Here is a 20,219-nt window from a genome sequence, read left to right as displayed (position 1 = left end):
GCGATAACAGATAATCATAACATATTAATCGCGATTTGCCCTGCATAGTACTAAAAGTACGTTTACATTGGCCACTAAATCCGGATTTATGGCCTTTTCGAGATTCAAGTGCTAAATCCTGTGTTTTTGCGGGTTTTATCATACAAAAATAAATCCAATTTTAGCAGGATTTTCTTTAAATCCTAAATAAACCCGATTTCTTGGCTGAATAATCGATGAAAGTACCTAAATATGCAATTGTTTTTAAGAATTGTGTTGAATGTGTGTGATATGCGCATTCATGTATACGCATGTATGATTGTGTATGTCAATTAAATCTCCAAAAAACGCAGTGAAAACAGACAGGTTTTGTTTTTGGATTTATTTTAATCCAGATCTTAAAAATTTCAATGTAAACGTGCTGTACGTTCAAATGACGATCAAAAACTTTGAGGGTTTGCTTTTGTATGGCTTGTACGGTATTGACATTTATCAAGAGCTACGAGTCCTTTGGTAATCAATGACCCTGATTTTATTGGAACACTACCCATTTTAAGTCATGTGTAAGGCATGGACACGTATAGGGTGATTTTTTTGAGGTTAGGACTTTCATGCATTAGTATTTGACAGATCACGTGGGATTTCAGACATGGTGTCAAAGAGAAAGATGCTCAGTATGCTTTGACATTTCATCATGAATAGACTTACTAACGAGCAACGCTTGCAAATCATTGAATTTTATTACCAAAATCAGTGTTCGGTTCGAAATGTGTTCAAATTTTGACAAATTTTGTTCAGCGATGAGGCTCATTTCTGGTTGAATGGCTACGTAAATAAGCAAAATTGCCGCATTTGGAGTGAAGAGCAACCAGAAGCCGTTCAAGAACTGCCCATGCATCCCGAAAAATGCACTGTTTGGTGTGGTTTGTACGCTGGTGGAATCATTGGACCGTATTTTTTCAAAGATGCTGTTGGACGCAACGTTACGGTGAATGAACACATTTCGAACCGAACACTGATTTTGGTAATAAAATTCAATGATTTGCAAGCGTTGCTCGTTAGTAAGTCTATTCATGATGAAATGTCAAAGCATACTGAGCATCTTTCTCTTTGACACCATGTCTGAAATCCCACGTGATCTGTCAAATACTAATGCATGATAATCCTAACCTCAAAAAAATCACCCTTTATTTCGACCATGTTTACTTTAGTACAATCCAATGGAAATTATGTGTTATCGGCAGCATTCGCATGATATCGATAAGTATCTACTTAAATAACTATCCACTCCAATGATATGCAATAAAATCTTTACAATATATCTGACTTGAACTGGTACTAAAAAATCATACACTAGAAACTCTGTGATAGCAAACGATAACTCACATTTTCTGTTACTGTCCTCGCCAAGCTCTTGTGTGAGCTAGCTCTATCCGGTCCAAATAACCGATCGCCGCGGGAACAAGGTGGTCATTGGTTATTTAAATGCGCCAATAACTTGTCTTGTCATATCGAGCATCATAAACATGTAGTATTTGTGCAAGAGCCGGTGCCGCCCGGCCTCTCAATGAGACCTGTGGACGCGCCCGGTATTTCGCAGCTAATCTTCTCGTGACAGTAATGAACACCACACAGATCGAACCTCAATGTTCCAACCTGTTTGGTGCTCACAGCTATCCTGGTACCGGTTTTCTATATATCTCTCTTCCGTGCTTCATTTTCATTCTATCCTTTGCATGACAGATGTGTTCGATAGGATTCTAGGGCATAGTTGTGCTGGATAGTTATCGATATCATTCAATAACAGCCGATAACATCAAATCGAACAATGCAGTACCACAATAAAATTCGGCATATATAATAAAAAGTGCGTTTTTTTTTGTTTTCAATTTAATTTTTCTCTGGAAAGATACGATAGCATGTGATAACAGTCGATAACACATTCATGGTTAACATTAAACAGCCGTATAGTATATGTATGGGGCTTTTTTATTTAGAAACACCATCGGAGTCCACATTATGTGCTATCGTCCCCACTAAAGTGCCGGTGTCTGTTAGCAGCTAATTGATAGCTAATCGATTAATCGAAAATGGTAATCGATTATTTATCCATTTCTGAAAAATTCCAGGTTTTGTTTTTTATAAGAATATTTCTTTTTTTTTAGTACCAAACAGTACTAATCACTTGTTATCAGTTGCTATCGCATGATATCGATAACTATCCAGTAAAACTTTGTTTTAAAATTCTATGTAGCAGATCCAATATGCACTGATAGGACTAAATAAATTTTAGCCAAGCTTTCAAAAGTATGGCCAATAGACGATAAAATTTTCGAAATTGATTTTTTATACGAAATCCATACAAAATGCCAAAAATTTACAATTCACACCAATGTCTCTGGGTACATTCCCTAAAAAAAAATTTCTTTCTCTGCAGGTTCATCTTTAAGTCGAGTTAGTAGCAGCAGTCCCAGCAGTACACCAACCGATAGCGAGCTTCATGGTTCCAATAGTGGTGGCAATTTAATTGGTGTCAATATTGGTAGCCTTAATATCGGTGGTGGTGGCAGTGGTTCAAATTCCAGTAGTGCCGGTGGCTTAAATAGTTCAGGTGGTCTAGTTACTTCGGGCGGTTTAGTTGGTAATCATCATACTCCTCCTCATCACCATCATCATCAGCAGGCGCAACAACAACAGCAGTCACATCATCACCATCATCATCAACAATCGCCTCATGCGGCAGCACTTCACCATCAATCGCCTCAACAGCAGCAACAACATCAACAACATGCTACAATTAGTCAATCGCATTCATATAATTTTGGTGGCAACACCGCCTCATCATCCTCCCAGCATTCATCGGCAAATGAAGATGATATACTCGGTACGCCCCAACCACCACCGCCACCTATTGCATCGAGGCCCGAACGTACGAAATCCATTTATACACGACCCATTGAGGATGTTGTGCCACAACCTGCTGTCACGCCCATTATACCACCGCCCACGGCGGCTCCTGCGACCACACCAACAACGCCGCAACATAATAATGTGGCACAACCACAATTTAAGACACCAACGCATGCGGTAGCAGCCAATTCAACATTGGATAAGAATAAAAATAATGCAAGTAAGTCGATTGTGAATGGTTTGACATATTTTTATTGTGTGAGTGTTGTTGTTTTTTCTGATAATTATCATAAACTCCAAAACGATTAGTAAAGACACATAATGAATGCATATAGGAGTTGCAATGAGTATAGGGCAGGATAATGTTAAAGGTAGAAAACCTTATTCAGCCAGGCTGAATTAAGTTTTCCCCATAGAAAACCTTATTCATCCAGACGGAATTAAAGTTTTCCCCATAGAAAACCTTATTCAGCCGGGCTGAATTAAGTTTTCCCCAAAGAAAACCTTGTTCAGCCGGGCTGAATTAAGTTTTCCCCAAAGAAAACCTTGTTCAGCCAGGCTGAATTAAGTTTTCCCCAAAGAAAACCTTATTCAGCCAGGCTGAACTAAGTTTTCCCCCAAAGAAATCCTTATTCAGCCAGGCTGAATTAAGTTTTCCCCAAAGAAAACCTTATTCAGCCAGGCTGAATTAAGTTTTCCCCAAAGAAAACCTTATTCAGCAAGGCTGAACTAAGTTTTTCCCAAAGAAAACCTTATTCAGCCAGGCTGAATTAAGTATTCCCCAAAGAAAATCTTATTCAGCCAGGCTGAATTAAGTTTTCCCCAAAGAAAACCTTACTCAGCCAGGCTGAATTAAGTTTTCCCCAAAGAAAACCTTATTCAGCCAGGCTGAATAAAAGTTTTCCACATAGAAAATCTTATTTTGCTTAAAAGAAGAAAGAAGTGGGTCTTCGGGAGATTAAAGTCTATACCCCTTAGTAGATCGATGTCGCAGTATTTTTCTTTGCAAAATAGTCGGGGTGGATGTGGAAAATGAGCAATGTGTGTCTTTACTGATCGTTTCAATTATTTTTCCTATTACTAATACCCAAATTCTAACATGCATAACTTATTATAATGCTAATTCTATTCTAACTTAATAAATAAACAAATGTTCTTTTGTTATTATTTATTTATTACTAATATTTTTGTTAAACGCTAACCAATGCAATCAAAAACTAAATCAAACTCAATGTCGAAAACAAAAATAACAAAAAAAAACAAAAAAAAATATACATGTGCCACTGCTACCATTTACTGCTACTACTACGACACATTTCATTGTTTTGTTGTTGTTGTCTGTTGTTGCAAGAAGCACCAACAACAGCAGCTGGATATTATGAGGCTGATCTAATAAGCACAGCTTTAGAAACTGACCCCTCGACTGCTACTACGACTACTAATCTTAATCTACTAACGACAACTTGTACTACTACCACCACAACACCAACAACTACGACTGCTGCTGCAGCATCAGCAGCAGTGGCAACATCTCTTAATGCTACACCTAGTACTAGTAATCAATTACAATTTATCGATTGCAATGCCACAACGACAACAACTAATCATGACTCTTCTGCTTCCTCCTTTTCATCGTTCCCATCGTATCATGATGATATGACCACATTACCACCCATATACTGTCCCTCCTCATCGTCGTCGTACATTGATTCGGTGACAATGCCAACACCGCCTCTGCCTACGCCAACTGCAACGATACACCACCAATCAACATTGGGGGTGGATGCTAATGATGGCGCTGCACCTGTGGCCTGTGCGGTATCGACAATAACTACCATAACACCGGCTACACCTGATGCCACATACCATCATGGTGCCGTCATTGCTCCTGCTTCCACGCCAACGGTCACAATCACAGACTTGTATGCCAACGATGCGAATACAAATAATCTGACGGCAGGATCTGCTGCGGCGGTGGCGGCAGCTGTTCCCACACCCATTGCCACTGCGGCAACGGTGACCCCCACCACGGGTACAACAACAACTACTACTACACAACAACGATCCGGAGCTGCGAAAAAGAAGAAAATGTCCGACGAAGAAATTCTAGAAAAACTACGCACCATTGTCTCGGTGGGCGATCCCAATCGTAAATACACAAAAATGGAGAAGATCGGTCAAGGTGCCTCGGGCACTGTTTACACAGCCATTGAATCTTCCACCGGCATGGAAGTGGCCATTAAACAAATGAATCTTTCGCAACAGCCCAAAAAAGAACTGATCATCAATGAAATTCTGGTGATGCGAGAAAACAAGCATCCCAATGTGGTCAATTATTTGGACAGCTATTTAGTGTCGGAAGAGTTGTGGGTTGTTATGGAATACCTACCGGGTGGCTCGCTCACCGATGTGGTGACCGAAACCTGTATGGATGAGGGTCAAATAGCCGCCGTGTGCCGTGAAGTGTTACAGGCTTTGGAGTTCCTGCACTCCAATCAGGTTATACATCGTGACATTAAAAGTGATAATATTCTATTGGGTCTCGATGGCTCCGTTAAGCTGACTGATTTTGGCTTTTGTGCCCAAATATCACCGGAACAATCGAAGCGGACCACCATGGTGGGTACACCCTATTGGATGGCTCCCGAAGTTGTGACGAGGAAACAGTATGGACCCAAGGTGAGTATAACAGAAAGTTAATATTTTTTATGTTAAAATATTTTAAAGATCAACAGTGCCAAAGTTGCAAGAGGTGTATGTGAGGAAAACAGAATTCCTAGAATAGACTTTCCGAGCTTACTTTTATTAGTTTAAATGCTTAGATTTGTGTCCGTAGCAACAAAGTGGCGGTTTGCATCCTCTTATCAACCTGACCTACCATAAACAAATTGAAAGGGCTGTGTATTGATCGCTCTCACATTAAGCTGTCTGTGTAAGTCTCTCAGTCTGTCGAAAGCCTACTATCTTTTGTACGAATACAGCAAGTCCCCCCAGAATTTCGCTCATATATTTCATAGTAAATACATCGGTTAAGATTGTAAATGGACCAAGTCCGATTTCGCGATTTAACTTTTGCGCCGCAAGAGGCGCAGTGGTCAGAATGTTCATCTACAATGTTGAACACCTGGGTCCTAATCATCGTTCTTCTAAGCAGATTGCACAGACTATCTGTGGAATACGCTTCATAAGTGTTTTACCTGTGTTCTTAAAAGGTTCTGTTGGCAAACTATCGGCTCCTGCTGTCTTGTTGCGCTTCAGATAGGTTACAACTATTCAGTCATCAGAAATAAGTTCTGTAGTATTTTCTGCATCGCAACTGTCGTATCAGCAGCTTGTTTTACGAACAGTAAAATGACCATGAGGGCAATAACAACCAGCACGGTACCTTACCGTCCGTACCACGAAGATACCAGTTTGCAGTGAAGGTCAGAGTACTGCCTTCGACAAATTTCGTTAACCAAAAGCCTTTCAGTTCTACGCAGTCCGATTTAAGGGCGTGAACGACAAACGCTCATGTAACCCTGTGGAACAGCAAAACAGTCGGTAGGACGGCGAAAATCCTATGGGCTGATCAGGATCATGAGAGGACGAGGCTATTACTGAAAGGAAGTAAGAAAGAGGTCGGTATAGATTTTGGTGTTATAAAGGGATACATAGGACGAGCTCACTTATGCAAAATCGGTGCGGCAAGCAATGGCATGTATAGGGCATGTGGGGAAGTTAATGAGACGTTGGAGTATTTCCTGGTTGGAATATTGCCATTGCCAGGTTTTCGCGGCTATCAGACACCGGTACTTAGATGGGGACGCGAGACATGAACTAACTTATGCGTGTGGTACGAAAACAATTAAGGATTTTGTAAGTTGCACGGAATTGCTAACTTAATATTTTCTTTTCGCACAACAAACCGATTACTGGCTTAGGTGTATGTCCATAGTAGCATGGGGCAGAATAATATCTGCAACCTAACCTAGCATCTTGACATTCTAAGTAGATTTACCCATCGATTTACGTCCGTCTGCCTGTCGAAAGCACGCTAACTTTCAAAAAAGTAAAGTAAGGCGCTTGAAATTTTCTAATTAATGTTGGTCGGTTGATATTGTAAATGGTCCAAATCGCTCCATGCTTTGATATAGTGGCATGGGGCAGACTAATATCTGCACCCTCTTTTCAACCTAACCTAACATCTTGACATTCTAAGTCGATTTACCCGTCGATTTACGTCCGTCTGTCTATCGAAAGCACGCTAACTTTCAAAAAAGTAAAGTAAGGCGCTTGAAATTTTCTTATTAATGTTGGTCGGTTGATATTGTAAATGGTCCAAATCGCTCCATGCTTTGATATAGCTCCCATATGAACCGATCTCTCGGTTTGATTTCTTAAGCCTTTAGAGGACGGAATTCTTATCCGATTTGGCTGAAATTTTGCAAACGAGCTTCTGAAATGTGCTCCAACATCTATGCCAAGTATGACCCGTTTCGATCCGTAACCTGACATAGCTTCCATATAAACCGATCTCCCGATTTGACTTCTTGAGCTTGTACAGGTCTCAATTCTTATCCGATTTCTTCTGAAATTAATAAATTAACATCTACTATGACCTCCAACATCTGTGGCTAGTATGGCCCGAATCGCTCCATAACTTGATATAGCTCCCATATAAACCTATGTCTCGATTTGACTCCTTGAGCACCTAAAAGAGGAAATTCTTATCGAAATGTATATAAAACAAGTAAAAACGTGCTAAGTTCGGCCGGGTCGAATCTTGGGAACTCTCCACCGTGGATTCTTCTAAAAATTTATACAAATAAATTTAGTTGAAGGGCATAATTATATTCTACATACCTAACTTCTGTCAAACCAGGAAAAATTAAAGCTTCCAGGAACCGAAAAACGATGATCGAGAGACCGGTTGTACGGTCCAAATCAGTCTATAACATGATAGATTTGTATTCGTAACAGAACACCGTATGCAAAATTTCAGCAAAATCGGAAAATAATTGCGCCTTCCAGGGGCTCAAGAATCGATTTATATGGGAGCTATATCAGCTTATAGACGAATTTGGACCGTACTTGGCACAGTTATTGAAAGTCATAACAAAACACTACATAAAAAATGTCATCCAAATCGGACAAAAATTGCGGCTTGTAAGGGCTCAAGAAGTCCATTCGGGAGATCGGTTTATATGAGAGCTATTTTAGGTTATAGACCGATTTTGACCGTACTTAGCACAGTTGTTGGAAGCCATAACAGAACACTTTCTGCCAAATTTCAGCCGAATCGGACAAAACATGCGGCTTGTAAAAGCTCAAGAAGTCAAGTCGGGAGATCGGTATATATGGGAGCTATATCAGGTTATAAACCGATTCAGACTGGACTTGGCACAGCTGTTGGAAGTCATAACAGAACACTACATTCAAAATTTCAGCCAAATAGGAGAAAAATTGTGGCTTGTAAGGGCTCAAGAAGAGAAATCGGGAAATCGGTTTATATGGGAGCTATGTCCGGTTATAGACCGATTTGGAACATTTGTTGGAAGTCATAACAGAACACTATGTGGCAAATTTCAGCCAAATCGGACAAAAATTGCGGCTTGTAATAGCTCAAGAAGTAAAATCTGGCGATCGGTTTATATGGAAGCTATTTCAGGTTATAGACTGATTTCGATCATACCTGGTACATTTGTTGGAAGTCATAACAGAACACTACGTGCAAAATTTCAGCAAATTTCGACAAATATTGCGGCTTGTAAGGACTCAAGAAGTAAAATCGGGCGATCGGTTTATATGGAAGCTAAATCTAAATCTTAACCGATATGGCCCATTTGTATCTGTGCAAAATTTCAAGCAGCTAGCTTTACGCGTTCGACCGCTATCGTGATTTCGACAGACGGACGGACGTACGGACATGGCAAGTTCGACTCAGGACGTCGAGACGATCAAGAATATATATACCTTATGGGGTCTTAGTTGAATATTATGAGGTGTTACAAACGGAATGATAGAACATCTCATTATCATTTTTAGCTTCTGCCCTTTAAAGATAAACCTCGCAAAGAATTTCAAAATACTGTCCATGGTGGAGGGTATATAAGATTCGGCCCGGTAGCAGTGTGTTGTACACTGAGACGACAGTCCTTGTCGATGAACTATTGTATCTATCCTGAGTGCCAGCAAAATTTCCTTGTAAATATTGGGTTGCCCAAAAAGTAATTGCGGATTTTTTAAAAGAAAGTAACTGCTTTTTTAATAAAACTTAGAATGAACTTTAATCAAATATACTTTTTTTTACACTTTTTTTCTAAAGCAAGCTAAAAGTAACAGCTGATAACTGACAGAAGAAAGAATGCAATTACAGAGTCACAAGCTGTGAAAAAATTTGTCAACGCCGACTATATGAAAAATCCGCAATTACTTTTTGGGCAACCTAATAAGTACCTATAACTATGTTTCGAGATATTCCTTCGGAATATAATATGCAAACTCTTATTAATCCCATACTCTTCTTTTTACAATATATTCAGTAAGCAAACATCCATAGCATTCGCAAGTACCTGGACATCAGCAAAACATTCTGATTTCTAATTCGCTTATGATCTGAAATCTTTGCTTAGCGAACAACAGGTTTTTGAGGCATTCGATCTAGTCTTCTAGCTTTGGTGCAGACTCTGCACCTCGCATTATTTTATCCACCTCAATATAATTTTCAAAATCGCCATTGTTGCATTTTTCCTATCTCGGGGAAATGTGTTTCATATTTTTACAATCGGTCTTTTAATCACTCCCTTGCTATATATAAGCGTTGCTGAACTTTATTTATATTGAAGTGAACTTTGTATCAAACTTAAAAATATGCCTTTTTAGACTTTCGCTTATGTTTGGATTGTTTACTAATTTCTTCCCCCTCACTTTTTACTAGGTGGATTTATGGTCTCTTGGCATTATGGCCATCGAAATGGTCGAGGGTGAACCACCTTATCTGAATGAGAATCCATTAAAAGCCTTGTACCTCATTGCTACGAATGGCAAGCCGGAAATTAAAGAAAAAGAAAAGCTATCAACAGTATTTCAAGACTTTCTCGATCAATGCCTAGAAGTGGAGGTGGATCGACGAGCAAGTGCAATGGAGTTGCTAAAGGTAAGCCAAATAACTTGAAATTTAACAAGAAAATCTAAAAAAAAAACTCAAAATGATTGCTTCTGTCTGTTGTATAGCATCCATTTTTAAAATTGGCCCGACCTTTGGCCAGTTTGACCCCCCTCATCATGGCTGCCAAAGAGGCCACCAAGGGTAACTGATTAAAGCAGCAACACTGATTTTTGTTAAAAATGATTTCTTAATTAATAATTGAAGGAAAAAAGTGTTGCTTTTGTTTTGTTCTCCTTTTTTTCGAAATATTATTTCAGTATAAATATATTCATTCTTATAATTGATGATTATGATTATTTAAGGAAACGAAAACAACAACTAAAGTTATATAAGAAAAAAAAATAACAAATGAAGGGCAAAATTAAAAAACAATAGGCAACCATAACAAGTTATATAAATATTTATATATATATAAAAAAATAAATAGATATTATTAAAAAGAAATTATTTAAAATGAAATGAAAATGCTGGAAACGAAAGAAAAACGATCTATATATACATACACCTACACATACACACATTATAAATTGAAACAGAAGGCGAAAAGAAAGTACTTTATATATAAAAAAACACAAAAACAAAAGAAAGCGCGAAAAGAAAAACCACTAAATCATATATTAATAATAAATAATTATTATATATATATATGAACATTAACATGAGAGAAACAAAAAAAAAAACGAGACAGGCAACAAAACAAACAAAAGAAATAAGAAGTACTTTAAATTATATTTATAGTTATATATATTATATATACATACTTACATTATTATTACTATTATTATTATTAATTAATAATAACAACAACAAGAAGAAGAAGAACAACCACAACAACAACTCCCTAAAACAACAAAGCAAAAAGGCGTTAAACACCATTGTATTTAAAAGAAAAACCCTAACTCTACTTGTAATTCAACATTTATTAGCTATCTCTACTACATTATGTTTTTTTATTTTTTCTTGTTTCGTTCTCTTTATAAACCTCTTATCCTATTCAGCACTACCTCTTCCAGAAGACACGGAAAAAGTAACTAAAGTCTATTTTGTTCAATTTTTATGTTTAATTTATTAATCCACAAAGGAAAATGTCTCAGTTTCAGTTTTAGCTTTCTTGTCCCCCTTTCCCCCCTAAACTCCTTTTTTGTGCATTGCATTTTTCCACATTAAAGCAAGAAAAAACAAAACAAAAACAAAAACATTTAATTAATTATTTTATTATTTGCAATTTTGTTTAGCATATTTGCTAAGATTTAAATTAACAAACACATAAATTTGCTTAATATATATTTATAAAAAAAATTTTCATTCAAACAAAAGTTGTCAGCATTTTAAATGCTGTCCTCTCTACCTATAAGAGTTTTTTTTTTTTCTTTACAATTCGATGACAATTTATTTTTATTTTAGTTCTTTTATTTTTAATGCTTAGTTTCTACTTTAGTTTTTGTATTATTACAATTTGAGACTAATTTTTAATAAATAAAAATTATAAAAATCATTATAACAAATACCATGAACACTTATTTTTTATATACAGCTGCGGTCAAAAAAATAGCAGCGCTGAAAAGAAAAAAACTTTTAACTGAGAAAAAATTATATTTTTTTTTGGAACCATATCTTAATTTTTTCACAGATTTACAGGCATTGTATGACCGCGGGCTATACCCGCCACCATACGATGGGGGTATACTACTACCTATATGGTATACTATACCATGAAGATTTATTTTCATATACAGCTGCGCCCAAAAAAATAGCAGCGCTGAAAAGAAAAAACTTTTAACTGATACAAAATTATATTTTTCTTTGGAAGCATATCTTAATTGTTCACAGATTTACAGGCATTGTATGACCGCTTTTTATACCCACTACCGTTGAATGGGGGTATACTACTCTAGTCATTCCGTTTGTAACAACTCGAAACATTGATCTACGACCCCATAAAGTATTGGGTTGCCCAAAAAGTAATTGCGGATTTTTCATATAGTCGGCGTTGACAATTTTTTTCACAGCTTGTGACTCTGTAATTGCATTCTTTCTTCTGTCAGTTATCAGCTGTTACTTTTAGCTTGCTTTAGAAAAAAAGTGTAAAAAATTTATATTTGAGTTAAGTTCATTCTAAGTTTTATATAAAATGCATTTACTTTCTTTTAAAAATTCCGCAATTACTTTTTGGGCAACCCAATATATGTATTCTGGATCGTCTCGATATTCTGATTCGTTCTAGCCATGTCCGTCCGTCCGGCTGTCGAAATCACGATAGCGGTCAAACGCGTAAAGCTAGGAGCTTGAAAATTTGCAAGGTACTTCTATCGTAGCGCAGAGGTTAGCATATATCCGCCTTTGACGCTGAACGCCTGGGTTCAAACCCCGGCGAGTCCATCAGAAAAATTTTCAACGGTGGTTTTCCCCTCCTAATGCTGGCAACATTTGTGAGGTACTATGCCATGTAAAACTTCTCTCGAAAGAGGTGTCGCACTGCGGCATGCCGTTCGGACTCGGCTATAAAAAGGAGGCCCCTTATCATTGAGCTTAAACTTGAATCGGACTGTACTCATTGATATGTGAGAAGTTTGCTCCTGTTCCTTAGTGGAATGTAAAAAAAAATTGCCAATTTTGCCCATGAACATTCCACTAAGGAACAGGGGCAAACTTCTCACATATCAATGAGTGCAGTCCGATTCAAGTTTTAAGCTCAATGATAAGGGGCCTCCTTTTTATAGCCGAGTCCGAAGGGCGTGCCGCAGTGCGACACCTCTTTCGAGAGAAGTTTTACATGGCATAGTACCTCACAAATGTTGCCAGCATTAGGAGGGGAAAACCACCGCTGGAAATTTTTTCTGATGGCCTCGCCAGGATTCGAACCCAGGCGTTCAGCGTCATAGGCGGACATGCTAAACATTAGTGGAATGTTCATGGACAAAATTTGCATTTGCATTACTTCTAATTGCTGTAGGCCGTTGGGGAATGCAAATGGGCCATATCGGTTCAGATTTGGATATAGCTCCCATATAAACCGTTCTTCCGATTTGATTTCTTGACCCCTTGAAGCCACAGTTTTTGTCCGATTTGGCTGAAATTTAGCATGTTGTGTTCTGTTATGACTCCCAACAATTGTGGTAAGGTCCGAATCGGTCTATAACCTGATATAGCCCCCACATAAACGAATCTACCGATTTGACTTCTTTATGGCCTACAGGGAATCCCCTGTAGGCCATAATTTTCGTCCGATTTGGCTGCACATAGTGTTTTCCAATGAATTTCAATAACTGTGCCAAGTACGGTCCAAATCGGTCTATAACCTGATTAGCTCCCATATAAACCGATCACCAGATTTGACTTCTTGAGCCCCTGGAATAAGCATTTTTTGTTCGATTTGGCTGAAATCTTGCACATAGTGTTCTCTAATGATTTCCAACATTTGTGGCGGGTATGGTTCAAATCGGTGTATAACCCCATATAGTGCCCATATAAACTGATCTCCCGATTTGACTTCTTAAGCACTTACAAGCCGCAGTTGTTGTCCGATTTGACTAAAATTTTGCATGCCGTGCTCTGTTACAAATTCCAACAACTGCGCTAAGTACGGTCCGAATCAGACTATAACCTGATATAGCCCCCATATAAACCGATCTCCCGATTTGACTTTTTGAGCCCTTACAAGCTGCAGTTGTTGTCCGATTTAGCTAAAATTTTGCACAATTTCATTCCCATGGCAGCTGGTTGTACGTACCGGATTGACCCGATGGAATCCTTCATCGGCAAGGGCTGCCACCTCGGTGTTCAACACACTGCTACAACAGCAACAACAATTTTGTACATAGTATTTTGTTTACCGCAATTTGCCGCAATTTACTACCAATTTGGCTTTAATTTTGCATGCGGTGTTCTATTACGATTTCCAACAACTGTGCCAAATACGGTCCAAATCGGTCTATAACCTGATGTAGCTCCCATATAAACCGATCACCAGATTTGACTTCTTGAGCCCCTGGAATACGCAATTTTTGTTCGATTTGGCTGATTTGGCTTGCACATAGTGTTCTCTAATGATTTCCAACAATTGTGTCAAGTATGGTTCAAATCGGTGTATAAGTTTTGCAAGCCGTGCTCTGTTACGAATTCCAACAACTGCGCTAAGTACGGTCCGAATCAGACTATAACCTGATATAGCCCCCATATAAACCGATCTCCAGATTTGACTTTTTGAGCCCTTACAAGCTGCAGTTGTCCGATTTAGCTACAATTTTGCACAATTTCATTACCATGGCAGCTGGTTGTACGTACCGGATTGACCCGATGGAATCCTTCATCGGCAAAGGCCTGTCGCCTCGGTGTTCAGCACACTGCTACAACAACAACAACAATTTTGCACATAGTATTGGGTTGCCCAAAAAGTAATTGCGGATTTTTCATATAGTCGGCGTTGACAAATTTTTTCACAGCTTGTGACTCTGTAATTGCATTCTTTCTTCTGTCAGTTATCAGCTGTTACTTTAAGCTTGCTTTAGAAAAAAAAGTGTTTATAAAAAATATATTTGATTAAAGTTCATTCAAAGTTTTATTAAAAATGCATTTACTTTCTTTTAAAAAATCCGCAATTACTTTTTGGGCAACCCAATAATAGCAATGATAACTAAGATTAAAAAAAAAACATTCAGATAGCTTATTTTACCTATCTCTTTCGTACGAATGTCTTCATATACATAGGTCATTTTTAATTATTATTTTATTTGAGTAAAACTGCGTAAAACTTCTTCACAAAGACCTTCCGATGAATCTACTATATTCGTGTACCTTTCCTTTGGTTTTTTTGCCAGGCCCTTGAATAACACGTCAAAGCTTCCTAATATTATTTAATTTTGGTGTGACCATCTCATTTTCCATATTGCACCACAAATTTTCTATTGAACTATCATCCAACGGCTAAAAGATCGGTGCACTTCGAGTCATTATCTTCTTAAAATGATACATGATAAATCCATTTCAATCTCTGCATATGAGAGCATATTATTTTGAAGTATTTCAATGTTTGCAGGAGAGTAAGAGCCATTTTACTCTCTTTAAAAAATTGGCAAGCAAAGGTCCGCGAACGACTTCCAGTGAAAATTTGCAAAACAACAGCTGATTTTTGTTTTGGTTGGTTTTTTTTTTTTTGCTTGCATAGGAAAACAGCTGTTTTAAATACCTTGTGAGGTATTGTTCGTAGATATACGTCATTTTATTGACCTGAGAGTGACAAGGCTAGAAGGGGAGCCATTCATCGTATCCGTGATATCCGTGGCGCTGGACAGCCATAACAATTTACCGTGCACCAAGCTACGAATGCCATCCGTTTTATTTAATCATTCCATCAAAACAAGTAAGAAGCCGGTAATTGCTCTTGATGTCTGGAGGAATACAATGTTTTAATTTTTCAAGATATTCTAAATAATTCCGCAAATTTTGCATTAACCTTCAAATGTAGAACAACCGACTTCATTTGGCTTCTTCCAACTTCATGCAAGTTTTTATAACCTAATGTTCTGCCAACAGTTTCCATGCCTATGGATGGCCAAAAACTGCCTCTAATTACAGTCATAGTCTGTTAGGGATTGCGGGTGCTTACAGATACATTTACATTTTTCAATTGCCGCTTAGTTGTATGCGTCGTATATAATATTTCATCTCTGCTTTTCACCTTAATTTTTTGCAATAATGCATTTCTTATAATTTTTCCAGAAAAATTCAGTAAAATTTTAACTTTTTCTGTAAGTTCGTTCTTCAGATATCATCTTTTTTATCCAACGACTCACAGTGGGGTGGACAAAAATAAGTGCAAATAAGTCTGCCATTTTGGAATGGATAGAGATATCTTCATGATTAACATGAGATGTTATCGAATTTATATGCAAATTTTAGGGCCCATTGATCAAAGTTGGTCACCTCGGCTCTACAAAATTTTGTTCGGGCTGGTCCGATTTTTTTTTTGTATGACGATTCACATTTCAGAATACCAACAATTTCATAATACAAATGAAAAATATAAATTTTTTTGATACAAAACCTTTGGAATAAAGGCAAAATTATAAAAAAGTTACGAGTTTTCCTATCTCTGCTCATTTTGTGGCATCCACACAACCGCGCTTTTAATGTAACAAGGTTTCGAAGAAGTGTCAAACATTCTCTTAGAGTATAGGTGATTGGCTGTTGTACAGTTATCCAGATATGTAGTGGATATTCAAAGCTCGGCTCGCTCTAATTTACGCGTTTTTACGGTGGCCACCATAGCGCAGAGGTTAGCATGTCCGCCTATGGCGCTGAACGCCTGGGTTCGAATCCTGCCGAGGCCATCAGAAAAATTTTCAGCGGTAGTTTTCCCCTCCTAATGCTAGCAACATTTGTGAAGTACTATCCCATGTAAAACTTCTCCCCAAATAGGTGTCGCACTGCGGCACGCCGTTCGGACTCGGCTATAAAAAGGAGGCCCTTTATTATAAAGCTTAAACTTGAATCGGACTGCACTCATTGATATGTGAGAAGTTTGCCCCTGTTCCTTAGCGGAATGCTCATGGGCAAAATTTGCTCTGGAAGTCGTTCGCGTACTTCATTTGCTAGCAGAAGAGAGGGGAGGATATCTGAGAGCCAGCTAAATTTTGAGAGTATGGTACTTGAGAGCTTGCAAATTTCTACTGGAGATTTTCTTCCCCACCCGAGATTTCCAGCATCGAACAGCTGTTTTATGAAAACCAGTTGTGTAATTTAAATAAATAGCAAAAGAAAGGCAAGGCTGTTCTTACTCTTCTGGAAATGTTCAATGGAAAAGTACGCGAACAGACCTAATATACATCAAATGGAAGGAATATCGATAGTTAACGCTGAGCTAGAGCTGGCAAAATGTCGATGGCACTATCGATACTATCGATTATTTTTTTGTCTGAATATCGATTGATATTTTTCCTATCGATACCATCGGCCAGTTAGATTTTTTGCAAAATTGAACAAAAATAAGCGATGCGACACCGAATGCTGAAGACACATTGCGCCTACAGAGGGCGCAATTCCCATCCAATTGGGCTAAAATTTTGCACAATTATTTCTGTCATGACTTCCAACTGACTTTATTTAATATGGTTCTAATCGGTCTGTGCATTATTATTGCCTCTACATAAATCGTCGTTCTCTTGATTTTTACTTCTCACTTTCGTTTGAAATATAGGTGATGGAAAATTAACGATAGTATTGATACTATCGATATATATTATTAAAAAATTTTAAATATCGAATGTTGCTCAGCGACCTTTTATCGAACGCTCTAACTCCCTCGTACTCCTCCGGTAGAGGCAGGCCATAGCGTCCTAACGCAAGTATATGTATATAGAAAGCCCGTACGAAATTGGCTTCCGATAGAAAATATGCTTGAAGAGGACTTTGTAATTTAGTCGAGCGCCAAATATGTCCTTAAAAGTGAGTTCAATATGATTCTTCTCTCGGAGGTGAAAAAAAATCTTAGACAATGATTTACGACTGTTTGAATGAATTCCCAACCATAAGATACCAGAAAATCTAATTGCCGACTTAATGAAAACTTTTTTTTGAGTTCAACTGCTCAGAATAAAATCTTCAAATTCGTCGAACTGTCAATTTTAAGTTGAAACACTGCAAGGATAATTTAAAGCTCCTTCAACAAGAGAGCAAGGAGAAAAACAGTCGTTTGGGGAGAGTGTTCAAAGGTAAGTTAGTCCGCAGCCGCTATTTACTGTAACGCGTAAGTACCATTCTAATTTCACTGTGCAATGACAGAGTTCATATAACATCCTTCGAGCCAATAATGATTTAAAGTCCAAATGATCCCAAATTTTTCAAGTACTCGTACAGTAATTCTTTCATAGCCTCACTTCCTCACAAGTCTAATCGGCTCTACAACTAACTACTAAATTTCCGATGAACATTCCACTAAGGAACAGGGGATACTTCTCTCATATCAATGATAAGGGGCTTCCTTTTTATAGCGGAGTCCAAACGGCGTATCGCAGTGCGACACCTCTTTGGAGAGAAGTTTTTACATGGCATAGTACCTCACAAATGTTGCCAGCATTGAAAGGGGAAAATCATTGCTGAAATTTTTTGCTGATGGTCTCGCCAGGATTCAATCGCAGGCGTTCGGCGTCAGAGGCACACATGCTTACCTCTACGCCACGGTGGCCTTCTATCGGCCTCTAGGTATATAAAAGATCAATTATGGATTGCAACCCAACTTCAGTTGAGTTGCCGATGGCCAAATTATTTATAGAAATTCCCTTTTTTATATTAAGTTGCATATGTTTACGACTTGACTTGGTAGCTGAACGCACAAAACACTGACATTAATTGTATCGAGAAAAATTTTCCACATTTGTACTAATTTTTATTTTATGGTTTTATCCCCCAACCACGCAACTATAGTTGCGCGACCATCCATAATCAGCCCCTAAATTTGTAATTTATGTGCATACAAGGCCGATTCTTTCCTAGCATATTCACCCACTTTCTTACTACCTTAAATGCTTTCGTGCATAGTTACCCTATTGAACCTTGTCTAAAAGGCTGAACATTTGTCCGACAGTCGGATGCCAATATCAAATGTATCGGAGTAGATTCCCCTCCCATTTCAGTTTTGGCACCTTGAAGATGGAAAATTAAGCATCAGCCCATCAGTCTTCTCTCAGAAGACTCTCAGAGTTTGGATCATTAATCGGCCTTGATGCTCTCTCAGGTATTGTAAGACCTTTCTTAGCTTTACCTGAGTTATCGCGCTTTTTCGTGATAATTTCTGGGTGCACGAATGGGTCCAAATTGGATGCAGAAGTCTCCATTGAGTTCCAAAGAATCTGGGAATCATACAGGCTTCTGGACGGGTATGGCACCTTACAATGTCAATGCGGTGCGGTAGCCCGATACAACTGTCACGATATACATGAAATGTCAGGTGTCATTGAAGACTCCAGCGTTGGGCCGTGTGAATTTGAAACTGGTAAGATGGTGCAAGAGGCTTATACGATAGAAGTAGGAATGGAGCATTCCACTATCCGCAACCTGTGGACGCGCCTGGTAGCTCGCAGCAGAGCTTCTCGTGACAGCAATGAACACCACACAGGTCAGACCTCAATGTTTCAGCCTAAGTGATGGTCACAGCTATCCTGTGTTGTTATATGGTTGTTGTTGTAGCCACATTGCATGTAAAGGTAACGATTCTCGTCAAGAACAAGAAACAAGAGCAAGCTTGTTCCGGTCCCGATCACCGCGCGAACAGGGTAGCCATTGGTTACTTCAAGGCATGAGTACTTATGAAAGCAGACGAGGCAGTGCTTAGAGTGTTTGAGAGAAAAATGCTTCGTAAAATATATGAGTTAGTTACATAGTTATACTAGGCTAGGTCATGTTGTCAGAATGGATAAAGACGCTCCAGCAAAGAAGTTTTTTGAAGGCAAACACTGTGGTACATGCAAACCGGGACGACCAAAAGCCCGATGGATCAAGTGGTGGCAGGCACCTCGAAACTTGGTGTCAGAGATTATAAAATGAGCGCAGGATATCGAGGCGCTTGGAACGCTATTCTACGTTTGGCTAGTGGAGCAAATGTTCTGTAGTAAAGTAGTAAGTATCGTTACTATCGATATTTATTATTAGAAATATTGAAAATATGGAATGTTGCAAAAATCAAGAGTTTGCAAGCTCTATCATCTGCTTCTGCTACCGTGTCTGCTTCTTATACACCAGAAGCTTGGCTCAGAGCTAGCGGGTGCGTCCACAGGTTGCGTTTAGTGGAATGCTACGTATACGTTATCGAGTGAAGAATCATTGCTTTAATACTGGGTGCCTGTGACACTCGATATGACAAGGCGAGTAATTGCTGCCTTTAAATAACCAATGACCATAACGTTAACACGGGTAATGGTCCTATGGACGGGAAAAAGATTGCTCATCTATGGAGCTTGACGAGGATCGCTACCCCCCAACTGGAGTTCTGTAGAGGCCTGATTTAGCTGGTTAGACCATTGTCTCACCGAGGAGAAACTCTCCTTTCATTTGAGGCCCATATTATCCCATCAAATCCGTTTTGGTTCGATTTTTAGCAGATTCTAGATGGTATTTTATTTTACTATCACATTCGTACAACACTTCCAAAGACCTTAATAGTTCGATTAGGGATTGAAACCCAACT

At 38.5% G+C, this 20,219-nt stretch overlaps 1 protein-coding gene across 3 annotated transcripts in view; it reads left to right on the top strand.

Moving 5' to 3' along the window:
• LOC106081787 (serine/threonine-protein kinase Pak) overlaps nucleotides 1–11,427 on the top strand; it is a 31,036-nt gene extending 19,609 nt beyond the window's left edge. For 2 of the 3 annotated variants that reach the window (XM_059362512.1, XM_059362511.1), the window contains exons 5-8: nucleotides 2,417–3,109; nucleotides 4,244–5,568; nucleotides 9,809–10,027; nucleotides 10,105–11,427. In XM_059362512.1, coding sequence (XP_059218495.1) covers nucleotides 2,417–3,109; nucleotides 4,244–5,568; nucleotides 9,809–10,027; nucleotides 10,105–10,188 — 2,321 coding nt within the window. In that variant the 3' untranslated portion in view covers nucleotides 10,189–11,427. The remainder of the gene's footprint in view (nucleotides 1–2,416; nucleotides 3,110–4,243; nucleotides 5,569–9,808; nucleotides 10,028–10,104) is intronic. The other variant, XM_059362513.1, reaches the window with a different exon arrangement.
• Nucleotides 11,428–20,219: the final 8,792 nt, after the last annotated feature.

The sequence above is a fragment of the Stomoxys calcitrans genome, chromosome 2 (assembly GCF_963082655.1).
Source record: "Stomoxys calcitrans chromosome 2, idStoCalc2.1, whole genome shotgun sequence".
Taxonomy (NCBI): domain Eukaryota; kingdom Metazoa; phylum Arthropoda; class Insecta; order Diptera; family Muscidae; genus Stomoxys; species Stomoxys calcitrans.
The sequence above is the reverse complement of the archived record's forward strand: the minus strand, read 5'-3'. Positions and strand labels throughout refer to the sequence as shown.